Raw genomic sequence first — 13,503 nt, 5'->3', positions numbered from 1 at the left:
CATCGCAGGACTCTTTACAATAGCCAAGAGTTGGAACCAGCCCAAATGTCCATCATCGGATGAGTGGATACGGAAAATGTGGTACATCTACACAATGGAATACTACTCAGCTATAAAAACGAATGAAATACTGCCATTTGCAACAACATGGATGGACCTTGAGAGAATTATATTAAGTGAAACAAGTCAGGCACAGAAAGAGAAATACCACATGTTCTCACTTATTGGTGGGAGCTAAAAATTAATATATAAATTCACACACACGCACACACACACAAAAACCGTGGGGGGGGGGCCGAAGAAGATATAACAACCACAATTACTTGAAGTTGATACGATAAGCAAACAGAGGGGACATTGGTGGGGGGGAGGGAGGGAGGTTTTGGTGAGGGGCAACAATAATCAGCCACAATGTATATCGACAAAATAAAATTAAAAAAAAAAAGAAAGAAATACATCACGGTTAAACACAGTTGGATTGGATACATGAACTCCATTCCTCCTAAAACCCCACTGAAATAACAGTAAAGAAAGAAAACATATACCCACAATGACTAAAAGGAGAGGGAGAAGACCTCTGTGGACAAGAGATATCACTATTTTTGAGAAGATGAAACTGATTAAAAAAGGACACTGATTCAACGTAATAGAGAAAGGTGGTTTGCACCACAGAATTCCTGAGTGGCTCAGGACTAGAGGCACCAGGTGGAGTGTTGGGAAAATAGAACAATTTAATCAGGCCCTCTTGCCTCGGGCCCGGTTGGGGGTGGTTCAGTAAACAAGTTGTGTGTGTGTATGTGTGTGTGTGTGTGTGTGTGTGTGTGTGTTTAGTTAGTGCACCAGTGCAGCACCACCTTGGCTGGAGTTTACTGCCTCAGGTGGCCACCATCATGAGCAGCCGTGCTTTCCGACCTGTGGCTTCCAAGGACCTGTTTGCTGGTTACCTAGCTAATAGATCTGTGTGTGAGGGGTCTAGTGACCCCGCCTGGCGTGTGTGGGTCTGGTGACCCAGGCTAGCATGTGAAGGGTTTGTGACCCAGTCTGTGAACAGGCTTGAGGGGTCTGTGAACTCCAGACCCAGCCCTAGGTTGGCAATTGGCTCAGTTGGTGTAGGATTATGGGCAGATAAAAGAACCTGACAACTGGCGTAGTCTTGTAGCTTTACAATTGGCGTCATGAACAGGATTAGAAGAGTGCCACAACTGGCAGCGTCGGCAGGATTCCGGCATTAGCCGTAGCCGGCAATTGACGTAGTCTGAGACAGGATTCTGAGCAGTTACAGGAGCCGAAAGCCCTTGGAAGAAAGAGGAAATGTGGCTACTTTTGAATATACTCTGCCCTTCCTGTTGACCAGGATCTGGCTGCTGCACACTGTACTGCAAGGCAGCATAGACCAGGTATTACAACACAAAACCCCTTGGGAGGGGGAGGAAATATGGCTATCCTTGAGCATGTGGTACCTGGTGGCCACTTTTCTGCTGACCAGAGCCTGGTTGCTAATGACTATGCTGCAAACTGATTGAGATTTGCAGCAGAAAGCAGAGTTATTGAAAGCAAGGATGATTATCCTGGAGGATGACATGTAGCAACTGGCCACTCCTGCCTCATACAACAGGGAAGACAACTAACACAGTGGTGAGTCAGGGAAAGGCATCAGAAATTGAGGCAGTAAAGCAGCAGAAACACGAGAGCCCCTGGTGGCTGCAGCTATGGGACCTAGGGGTGGATGGTGTAACCTGCTCTAGAGATGATACAGTAAATGCATGTTGCGTTGGTCTGAAGGCAAAAGGCTCAAAGGGTGCCACTTAAACCCAATGGCTTGAAGGGTGCCATATAAACCCAAGAAAAGAGTGCCACATGCAGATGGGCAGATGACCCAAGGACGGGTGCCACTGCAGAATTTCAAGTATGTTTTCACCTGGTGAAAAGGTGGAAAACTTAGTCTCCATTACTACGCACCTGTCTCGGTGGCAGTGGTTACAGGAGAGCCACAGATATGCACAGGGGAAGGGCAGCCACTCCTTGATGGACTGGGCGAATGCAGCTGTTTGAACTGTGTGGGCAAACGCTGCCAAAACTGCCTGAGACTGAGTGAGCAGCCAGTGTAAGCTGAGCTGATTGAGGTAATTCAAAAGCCAGAGAAAAACACAAGGGTGAAGCAGATAAACTGTTTGCTAAAGACATTATCTTGGCAGTGAGGCAGCCAGATGCTAAAAACCAGGACAATGGGAGAAAAGCCCTAAAGGCATTTGAGAAGTCTGGAAGGGTGACCCACCCATCACAGACCCTGAGGCCTAGAAGGACTGAGTTGTCCCAGAGGACAGACCTGGGGCACAGCTGCCCTTGGCAAACTGCTCCCTGCATCCCAGCTGCTCTGACTGGAGTAATCCTGCTCAGCACCTTCGAAGAGCAAAAGCCAAAAACCTTGGTGGCATTCACTTTGTGTTAAGTTTTCAGGCCAGCAGTATGTGAGAGCAGTAGAGGCGTGGCAGCCTCCACCTAGATTTCAGAAGATGTGTGAAAAAAGCCGGGGGACTCAGGAGAGACCTGCTGCCAGTTTGGAGCCTCTGCAGAGGTCATCTACCGAGCAATATGGAGCAGAAAAGTGGGGTTGGAGTCCCCACAGAGAACCCCCACTGAGGAAATGTCTAGTGGAGCAGGACAGCAGGACTGCCACCAGGAGCCCCAAATCATGGAGCTGCTGGCAATGTGCAGCGCCAGCCTGGAAAAGCTGCAGGCACAGGGCAGCTCAGTGGGCTGCACTTGGTGGAGCTGTAGGAACAAGGTTGCCCAACGCTTTAGGGTTCCAGGTGCCCCAGTGTGCCTAACGTTTGCCCTATTTGGGTTTTGGATTTGTTTGGGGACTGTTATTCTTTTCTATTCCACCCTTCTGGAATGGGACTATGTACCCAATGTCTGTCCCACTGTATCTTGGAAGTAGATAAACTTGTTTTTTTTTTTTTTTTTTTAAAGATGACCGGTAAGGGGATCTTAACCCTTGACTTGGTGTTGTCAGCACCACGCTCAGCCAGTGAGCGAACCGGCCATCCGTATATGGGATCCGAACCCGGGGCCTTGGTGTTATCAGCACCTCACTCTCCCGAGTGAGCCACGGGCCGGCCCGATAAACTTGTTTTTGACTCTTTACAAGTTCACAGCTGGAAGAACTTTTGCTTTTGGTCTCAGATGAGACTTTGGACTTTGGACTTTTAAGTTGGTGCTGCAACAAGCTAAAGACTTTTGGGACTGTATGGAATGTGTAATATGTAAATGTAAGGGTCATCTATCCTCACTAAGGGAACATCGTGAGGAAGATTCTGAATGCATAGATTGTTCGGCAAGGGACCCTGAAGGGGTGGATTGTTGGGAAAATAAAATAATTTAATCAGGCCCTCTCACCTCGGCCCCAGTTGGGGTGGTTCAGTAAACAAATTGTGTGTATGTGGGTGGAGTTAGTGCTCCTGCACAGTGCCACTACCTTGGGTGTTTACTGCCTCAGGTGGCCGCCACTGCGAGTGACCATGCTTTCCAACTTGCGGCTTCCAAGGACCTGTTTGCCTGTTACCTAGCACATAGACCTGCATGTGAAGGGTTTGTGATCCAGTCTGTGAACAGGCTTGAGGGGTCTGTGAGCTCCGGACCCAGCCCCAGGTTGGCAACTGGCCCAGTCAGTGCAGGATTACGGGCAGATAAAAGAATCCGACAACTAGTGTAGTCGTGTATCTTTATAATCGACATCATGAACAGGATTAGAAGAGCACCACAATTAGTGACATCAGTGGGATTCCAACATTAGCCCTAGAGCGACATGGAGTAAGGGAAGAATGGAACAGAAGGAGTGAGGTTGCTTAAAAGCCCATGAATGGAGACAGTGGACCTCTAAGTTTCCTTCTCCATCCTAGCAGAAGATAATAGGCTTATTTTTCGGGAGGCATTAAACCAGGGGAGCTCCAGACTCCAGTGTACAGTGGAGGACTGAGGAGTGGCCATTTCCAGGGGGGAAGGAAAGAAGGAAGAAAAAGAAATTAATCACATCTAGCATTTACCAAGCACTACTAAACTCCAGGCTCTGTTCTAAATTTTCTACATGTATTAATTAATTCATTTGCTCTTCATAACAACCCACCAGACAGGAGAATAGATGTACAAAATTAGGCAAGATGATTTTTAAAAAGAACAAAAAAATGAGATTTGTCCTTTCAGATATTAAAACATATTAAAAGCTATGATAATTATAACAATATGGTTTGGGTGTTAATAGGTAGGCTAGTACTGGCCAGCAGCCAAAAAAATTAAAAAGTTAAATTAATTAGTTAGACATGTTAGATTAATTAATGTTGGAATAGACATGTTAGATTAGAATACAGAAATTGACCCTTACATATAAAGAGTGAAGGATATGGATAAAAATGACATTTCAAACCAGTAGGGAAAAATAATAAACAATTAAATTAATGGTGTTTGGGCAATTGACTGTATACACACTTGGAAGATATAAATTCTAGATGGACTAAGGACAAATCTAATATTAAAAACATGTTTATAAATTTGGACTAAGTAAAGCCTTCTTAAATAAGACTTGCCTAACAACACACACAGTGACTTTGAGTACATTACTTAGTTTTCTAATGTCCTGTGGTTTTTGTTTTTAATCAATAGAATGGAGATGATCATAGTAGAATTATTGAATTATACTATTATAATTACAGAATTGTAACATTATTATTATACTCCGATCTGGCAGAGTGTAAATCCCACTGGTTACATTCCACGTTGTGGTTTAGTACTTGTATCCAATTCTGCATACCCCAGTCCCCTGGGAGTACTGAAATTTTGTTTTTCTTGCTGCTTTTAATAACATATTTGAGCCTCTTATGCAGAAATTCTTTCTATGTTAACTCCTATATCTCAGCACCTCTAGAAGTGACAGGAAAAATTTCTACTTTGACATTTCTGACAACTTCTTAACCAGTCAGGACTGCTTGTGAATATATGATGATATATGTCTGTACAAAAACAGCAAGAGATCAGTGAATTTGGATATTCTTTGATTTTTCTCCTTTTTAAAATCAGTTCCCATAAGGAGAAAATTATTGGTTTTATCTAGTTTAGTGGGCCACTTGCAGCATGAGCTGCTGTGGGAAGCAGTGTTAGCCTCTGGCTTTGCTTCCCTGTGTTCCCTCCAGTCCTCTGCAGTTAGTTCACTTAGTTACAGTGTGGCGTGGATAACCCAAGGTCAAGGGTTCAGATCCCCGTATTGGCCAGTGGATAAAAAAAAAAGAAATGAAAGAAGTGAATGCTTTACCAAGTGGAAGTGTTACCAAACCCAAGGCCAGCTGCCTGCCCGGTACAAAAACCCTGGCTTGGCTCACCAAAATCTGTGACAGACTGCAGGGCATGCAGCTCCTGGCCAAGGCTGGCATTCAGCTCCTGGCTTAGGCTCATCAAAATCTAGTTACTGAACCCAAGTCTGGCTGCGTGTCCCCCACAAAAACAAAGGACCCAAAAGCCAAATGCTGGTGGAATAGGAAGTTAGCTTTTATTCAGGAATATCCATGACTTGAGGAGAGATATTAGGCTAGGCTGACCCATCTCCCTGACAAACCTGAAGGAGAGTGGCCAGACTAAAACCATCTCAAAGTCTTAGATTTACAGACGGGTTTTTAAAAGGCGGGGAAGTGTTGAGGGAATGGAACATAGGAAATGAAAAGCAGGAGGGAGTGGGACGTGTAAAGGCCAGGTGCAAATTCTCACCAAGGCTCCTTCTGGCTTCTGTTTTCATCCTTGATATTATCTCAGGGTCTTGCTTCAGGGTGCAATCAGCATAGCTTTATTGATGTCTTCCTTGGTTCCTCAGGGTCTGGACAGTACGTGTCTTTTGGCAAGTTTGCAACTCCAGGCTGACTGGAAAACAACTTTACATTTATATGAATAATGTATCTTGCCCCATAACCAAGGTTCAAAATATCAAATAACCATGGCAAAAGAGGGAACTCGGAGAAATGCATGCTAAGAAAAAAAACCGTATCTTTTTTTTTTTCCGTAAAGCCCATGCAGCTTTAGGTCCCAACATGGCTTCAGTGCTGCTCATTCCAACAGAAGTAAAAACATTTTTTTTTTAATTTATAAGAAAATGAGGGCCGACCCCGTGGTGCACTTGGGAGGGTGCGGCGCTGGGAGCGCAGCAGCGCTCCCGCTGCGGGTTCGGATCCTATATAGGGTTGGCCAGCGCGGTGCGGCCAGTCACAAAAAAGACAAAAAGAAAATGAAATTTATTTCTTATGGTTTTGGAGGCTGAGAAGTCCAAGGTCAAGGGAGCACATCTGGTGAGGGCTTTCTTCTTGGTGGAGACGCTCCACAGAGTCCTGAGGTGGTGCAGAGCATCACGTGGTAAGGGGGCAAGAGTGTCCTAACATGCTATCTTCTTCTCCTTATGAAGCCACCCTTTAATCCTCAAATGGATTTACCCTTTAATCCTCAAATGGATTAATTCATTCATAAGGGCATAGTCCTCATGGTCCAATTACCTTTTAAATGCCCCACCTTTCAAATACCACACTGGGGACAAAGCTTCATTTTGAGCTTTGGAGGGGACAAACATTCAAACCATATCAACCATGTCCCTAAAATGTCTACTTCCAGTTTCCTGCCTTAGGAATTTTGATGGGATTGGGATCTCCTGGCTGAGGAGTGGCCCTGCCAACCCCACTATGCTGGGTAATAGTGGCTTAATGAAAACATTTTAAGGTCTTTTTTTTTTTCTTTTTGAGCAGGAAGATAAAAAGACAAAAGGTGCTTTGTTGGTAAAACTGTCATATTTGTGGTTTGTTTCTTTCTTTCCTTCCCAGATGACCAATCTCATGTCAAAGTAATTATACATCTGGATAGAGACTCTCACTAGCAAGTGACAGAATCTAATTCAAACTGGCCCAAGAAAATTCCTAAGGGAATTGGCTTGAGTAGCAGGAAAGTCTAAGTCTGGCTAGAGCTTCAGACATAGCTGGTCAGCCTGAAATGGTAAGGCCTGGCCCTGTCTGGACCATATGGAATGGACTCCCCTGAGAAAGAGGGTGGGCCTCTGTATGGACTGAATTGTGTCCCCTCAAAGTTTAATGTGTTAGAGGCTTAATGTCCACTGTAACTGTTGAGGGTGAGAAATCCTATTATGATAGTTGAAAAGTGGGCCTTGAAGAGGTGATTAGATTGTGAGGACCATGCCCTAGTAAATGGAATAATAGGTTGATGGTTTAATGGTGGTTGTGGGCATGGTTCTGAGGGCTTTAAAGGGAGAGCTCATGGGGAGCTCTCTCTATGCTCTACCATTCTGCCATGTGAGACCCCTGAGTCACTGTCACCACCTCACCACCACCAAGGCCTTCACCAGATGTGTTCCTTGGACTTTGAACTTCCCAGCCTCCAAACAGTAAGCAATAAATTTTGTTTTCTTAAAATACCCAATTCAAAGATCACAGTGGTGCGTTGGACTCACAGAGGGAGAAAACATACCTAGGGATGCAGGGTTGGGTGGAGGAAATAGGGAAGGGAGGTCGGGGATTCATTGGGTGGCGGACACTGGGAATAATCACAATTCGCAGTAATGGGCATCCTGCCAATATTGATCTGGCCTTTGGGCACAGGTGCTGATGGTCAGCTTTATACTCCATGAATATTCATAACCCATAAAAAAGAAAAAAAAAAAATACCCAGTTCCAGGTATTCTGTTATAAGCAGCAGAAAAGAAATAACACAGCCAAAATGTCTAAATGTGGTTCTGGATCTCATACTGCTGGAACTGCAGAAACTTCCAGAGGCTTCGTCATTCATGTCAGAAAGTCTAAGTGGAATAGAATACTTCTTGACCCATGGCCTGTTAGAAGTGCCCTGAACATGAGGTGAGGGGTGGCCTCTCCAGGAGTAGCCAGGAGAGAGGGCAGCAGACTGTCCGGGAACCAGAACCTGATTGTTCTGCTCTGCAGGCCTGTAACTAGGGCTTGTTGGCAGAGCTGACAAATGCTTGGTCCAGTCCTAGGGCTCCCATCGCCCCCTCCACCTCAGCCAAGTCCAGGAGTATGACTGTCTTCTCCATTTCTCTCTGCCTCAGGACAAGTTCAGGCACTTTCTGTAGCATTTTGCTTCAAAATTTGGTCTGTCAAACAACAAGGTCAAGGGTTCGGATCTCCCTACTAGCCAGCCGCCAAAAAACAAAAAAGAAAAAATGAGGTTTGTCTGCCCTCTCCACCCTTCCTTCCCCCTCCACACTCAGTCTCTCCCTGCCAGCTATTAGAAGGCTTTGTCTCAAGCTGGGTAGCAGGAGAATGGCTCTTGGTAACCATAGGCAACTGTGAATCTGTACTAGGTATTTGTGCTATATTTGTAAGGTGTAATCTAGCCACTAACTGGGTAGATGAGAAAATGTTCTTTAAAGGTTTTCCTGTGCAGTAAAACATCGTCTTCCTTTTTTTCCTCCTTTTTTGTAGAATGACCAATCCGTGGGTGAGATGCAGATAATTGGAGGCGATGATCTTTCAACCCTGGCTGGAAAGGTTTGTTAATGTAACTGTGCTCCTAAGTAGGCCTTGATGTCTGGGGATGTCAGTGACCTTCATTTCAGGTCAGCACTTGCAATACATTTCGGACACTCTCCCAGGTTTGCTAATTCATGCAAATGGATGTGTGACTCCTATTAATGACTTCTTTTAAAAACACTCCTTTTAGAATGCTCCCAGGACATCATGCAGACCATATCTTTCTTCTCCAAGCTTCCTTCCAATCTTATTTCAGACAACAAAACCCCTTGGCTCTACTTATTCTGTTCCTATTCTAAACAGCCTTTCACTCACCTTCTGAAAAGGAAGCTTTTTCCTTTATTCGTCTGCTTTTTATCTCTCATCTATGCCTCAGCACCTAGGCACTTCAGTAAGATATTTAAACAGGTTTGTTGAAATGTACAAAATCTGGGGAGGAAAGAAATGTGCTTCTTGAGAACACATTTTTCAACCCTTTTTCTTTTCTTTTCTTTTTTTCTTCCTGTTAAAAAGAATGTAACCTATTAGATTATGGGGAAGACTCTTCCAATTTTAACTTGGAGTTCCGAATCTGCCAATGATTAATAAAGTGAAAAGATTGTTTGGATATACATACATAAATTGGAAGGAAGAGTTATGTCGTAAAGCAGATGATCTTTGTGGAATGAGACCCGAAATGCAAGTTTGCTGTGAATGGAAACAACACAATTTGTTTTTGTTCAGCTGTACTGGCCTATCTTGTATTAATTATCCCTGAACAGCTTCCGCTTTCTAAGTAAAATGGATCAGTCTGTTACACAAGCTTGATCTCTCATACTTGTGGTTGTTATTGTTATGCAATGCACAGATGGGGAAAAGGAATAGTAGCCACATTTAATAAAAATATGTATAATAACATTAGGAATGCCACAGAGCCACAGGGCTCTGACTACGAAACAGCTTACTTTCTCTACTCTGAAGACAGCACAGTAGGATCCAAGTGTTAAATTGTTATCAGTAGTAAATTATGTTCCATAGGAACTGGCATCAACTTGTTGATATTCATGCATCACTAGCCCACCATTTAATGTTATTACATCAGTGCATAACATCTTAGAAAGCTAAAATACTCAAAGCAATTTCCAGAAATTCATAACTTTTTAACAACCCAGGAGTGATTTTTAAATAAGAAGTTATTTTAGCACTTTGTTGTGTGATATTGCCTTCTAGGTTTATTACACAAGAGAAATATCTTATTGCTTTTGCAATAGGGTCTGTCAAAGTGACAACTTTAAGATTCCCAAATGAATGCCAAGGAAAAAGTTGCACATAGAATTGTGGTCCTTCTCTCCTTCCTAATAAAATCATCTTCTATTTCATGTTAAAGTGATTTCCCTCTTAGGTGAGCACTGGATATTCTTTCTTTAAGAGCTAGAGAGGTGCTTGAGGAAAGAGTAGGGATGGGGTAAGCAGAAGGGGCAATAGCTCTGTGACTCAGTATTTCCTCCTTTAAACTACTACAAAACTCCCCATGAAAAAATAGAGATCATGGAAGTCCAGGTAGGAGAGGCAGAAAACCAGACAGCAGTAAGCACAAGCAGGAGTCTGCTTTAACTGTTTGCTAGCCTGACAAATAATTTCTTCTAGGTTACCGGGTGCTGTGTGGTGGTATTTTACACTCTCTGTGTGTACATAGATGCATTTCCATATAAATTTAAACGTGTGCCAAGTAGAACCCCTTGGGCTTAGAATGCACTGGGTAAATATTTCTAAGGCAAGTCAACACCAATTGGCCAGGTTCTTCACTGTCACACCAACTTAAGTGTAAAGACTCTGCAATTCAGGGTGCCTGGGCTCCCATCAGAAGGGAATGCTAAGGGCCGGCCCGTGGCTCACTCAGGAGAGTGTGGTGCTGATAACACCAAGGCCAAGGTTTTGGATCCCTATATAGGGGTGACCGGTTAGCTCACTTGGGAGAGCGTGGTGCTGACAACACCAAGTCAAGGGTTAAGATCCCCTTACCGGTCATCTTTTAAAAAAAAAAGAAGGGAATGCTAGATGAACCAGTGCAGGCCACACCATTTGCTTTTAAAATATATCTTCAATCTGTCCACTTTTCTCCATCTTCCTGGTTATCACCAAGTCTTTAATCTTACTACACAAAGTGTGGTCTAGGTCAGAGGTCAGCAAACTTTTGCTCTAAAGGCTGGCTAGTAAATATTTCAGACTTTGCGAGCCACACAGTCTCTACTGCAGTTACTCAACTCTGCCATGATAGCATGAAACCAGCCATAGATAATATGGAAACAAGTGGATATGGCTGTGTTCCAATAAAACTCTATTTACAAAAACAGGCAGCAGGCCAAATTTGGCTCCTGGGCCGTAGTTTGCCAACCTTTGGTCTAGGAACCATGTAGCTTATTAGAAAAGCAGAATCTCAGAGCCCAGTCTAGATCTACTGAATCAATGTCTTCATTTAACAGGATCCCCAGGTGATTCACATGCACATTAAGGTTTGAGAAGCGCTGGTCTAAAGTGGGGCTCTGGGCTGCTATGACAGCCTAACTAGTCTCCCTAAACTTCTGTCTTCACTTTCCTGTTGCTGCCTTCCAAATCATTCTCCATGAATCAGCCAAAGTGATCTTAAAATACAAATTGGATCACATCACTTACCATTTGAAAACCTTTCATTGGCTTCTCAGTTAGTGTAGTCAGGCTCAGCAAAAACAAAACAAAACTAAATAAGATACTCAGTTAAATTTGAATTTCAAGGGGCTGATTGATTAGCTCACTTGGTTAGAACATGGTGCTGACAGACACCAAAGTCAAGGGTTCAAACCCCCTTACCAGCCAGGTACGAAAATAAAAAATTTCAACAACAACAACAAAAATTTCAAGCAAACAATGAATATGTTTTTAGTATAAGTATATCCTGTGCATATTTCATGTAAAAATATCCCACACAATATTTGGGACATCCTTGTCCTAAAAAGTTACTTGTTTACCTGAAATTCAAATTTAACTGGGTGTTCTGTTTTAACCTCGCAATCCTACTCCCAGTGCCCTGAGGAAGTGAATGCTGCACAGCTAAGGGTAGAGGAGTGAAAACAAATTCGACTCACTTTTGGTATTTTATTTTTTGGTGGCTGGCTGGTACAAGGATCTGAACCTGTGATCTTGGTGTTATAAGTCTGCACTCTAACCAACTGAGCTAAATGATCAGTCCTGGAATTTCCTTTTTCTCAAGCAGATAAAGGCATCCATGTGGCCTGGCCTTTTCATGCATTCTTCAGCCTTTCCAACAAAGGCTATCTATTAATAATTGGAGAGAACTTTAAAAATAAATTTCAGAGGCCATCCAGAATCATTCCATCATGCAGAATATACACTAGCTGGAAAAAAAATTGGAATGGAAAAGTCACCCAACAATTAGTGGGTACTTGCTTTACAAATTGTAGAAGAAAGTCTGAAACTGATAAATGCCTGCATTGCATGGAAGGTTGTTGCAGGTCGTCATCTAATTTCTCTCTTCTAATAGAGTCACCATACAATTTGTCAGTCAGTCAACAAACAAATATTTAAGTTACATTTATCATTAAGTTATAACTCTTCCAGGAACTTGTACACATCTTTTCTTACTTAATGCTCCGCTCTCAGAGAAGAGCTGCTCGAGTCTTTCCACCCAAGAGTCTTCTTTGGCCTTAGAGAAATCCAAAGAAGGAAGGATTCCTTGGGACTGTAATAGTCTTAGAGAGAGAAGGTGAGCTTTCACTTAGGACCAGAAGGTCTGGGAATAATACAAAAGAGAGAGGAAGAGCAGAATAGAGTGGGAGAGGAAGGGGAAGAGGAGGAGATAAGAGGACAAGAATGGAACAACGTGACTAAAGAAAATTAGTCAAAAACCGAGGGAAAAAAAAAAAACCTGAAAATGGAGATCAGGTATGGTTTGTAGCATACACTGAATGATTCAATAAAGAGTTGAACTTGCTCAGAAAAGTAAACAGGAGCCACGAAAGTGTTTGAGCAGAGATGACTTCATGGAGCTGTGTTTTAGGAAAATGAACCTGCCAGGAGGAGAAATTACTGAAAGAAGGGTGAGGAAGCTGCCAGGAGGTGGTGTTGGGGGAGCTGGTGTAGGGGGAGCTGGTGTAGGGGGAGCCAGGCTGAACACTTGAACTACGGGAGTGCAGTAGGGGTGAAAGGATAGCAACAGAGTTAAATGAAGGAGAGAGAGCTAGGAAGGATTTTTTAAAATTAAATTTATTCATAAAAGAACTTTAGAAAACATGAGAAAATAACTCACCTGTGTCATTTTGCCATGCTGTGGGTGAGAGGTATTATAAGACCTATGTTACACTATGTAATTTCTGGAGCCCTCCAGAGACGTGGGAGTTAAAATATTTAGGAAAAGGAGACTCTAGATAGTCCCATGCACCTTTCTCTTTTTTCCCTTTTCTTTTTTTTTTTCTTCTCTTTCTTTCTTTCACCAAAGGGAAGGAAGCTTACAAGGGAGGCTGGCTGAGTCCCGGTTTTTAATAGGTCATTGCTGTTGAGTAAAGGGAGCCCTCAATGATTAAGTTAAATGGCCTCTTCGGCTCACAATGTTAAAAGCATTTTACTTGGTGTGTTTAAGCTATCTGCACAACGTGCTCTCTGGCTGGTTTTTTCTCAAAGTTGACTTAATCCTGGCACATCATAAAATGTGTGTATCCATGAAAGCAAAAAGATTTTATTCATGTTCAAGAGAAATCTCTGAAAGGGTGAAATAAAACCAAACGCATGAAAAGAGGCCCAAAGCTGGCCGTGTGAAAACACAGATGTGCAGGTTCAGTGGGAGATTTCAAGAGACGTGCCTCCATCCCCCGCCACCGCCCCGCCACCAAATAAGTTTCTAATCAAATGCCAGAATGAAGCATCGGAACCTGCCCAAACTTCCCCCTTGGCTGCTTTAACTGTTTAAATTGTTCCTCTTTATTGCATCTGACTAGACTGAGAACAT

The 13,503-nt window shown here is 43.2% G+C and overlaps 1 protein-coding gene across 1 annotated transcript in view; it reads left to right on the top strand.

Moving 5' to 3' along the window:
* Positions 1-13,503, top strand: part of PRTFDC1 (phosphoribosyl transferase domain containing 1) — a 93,214-nt gene that overhangs the window by 69,035 nt on the left and 10,676 nt on the right. The window contains exon 4 of the mRNA XM_063100895.1: positions 8,478-8,543. Within this exon, the coding sequence (XP_062956965.1) occupies positions 8,478-8,543 (66 nt within the window). The remainder of the gene's footprint in view (positions 1-8,477; positions 8,544-13,503) is intronic.

The sequence above is a fragment of the Cynocephalus volans genome, chromosome 6, assembly GCF_027409185.1.
Source record: "Cynocephalus volans isolate mCynVol1 chromosome 6, mCynVol1.pri, whole genome shotgun sequence".
NCBI lineage: Eukaryota > Metazoa > Chordata > Mammalia > Dermoptera > Cynocephalidae > Cynocephalus > Cynocephalus volans.
Note: the sequence above shows the minus strand (reverse complement) of the source record. Positions and strands in the feature narration are given on the sequence as shown.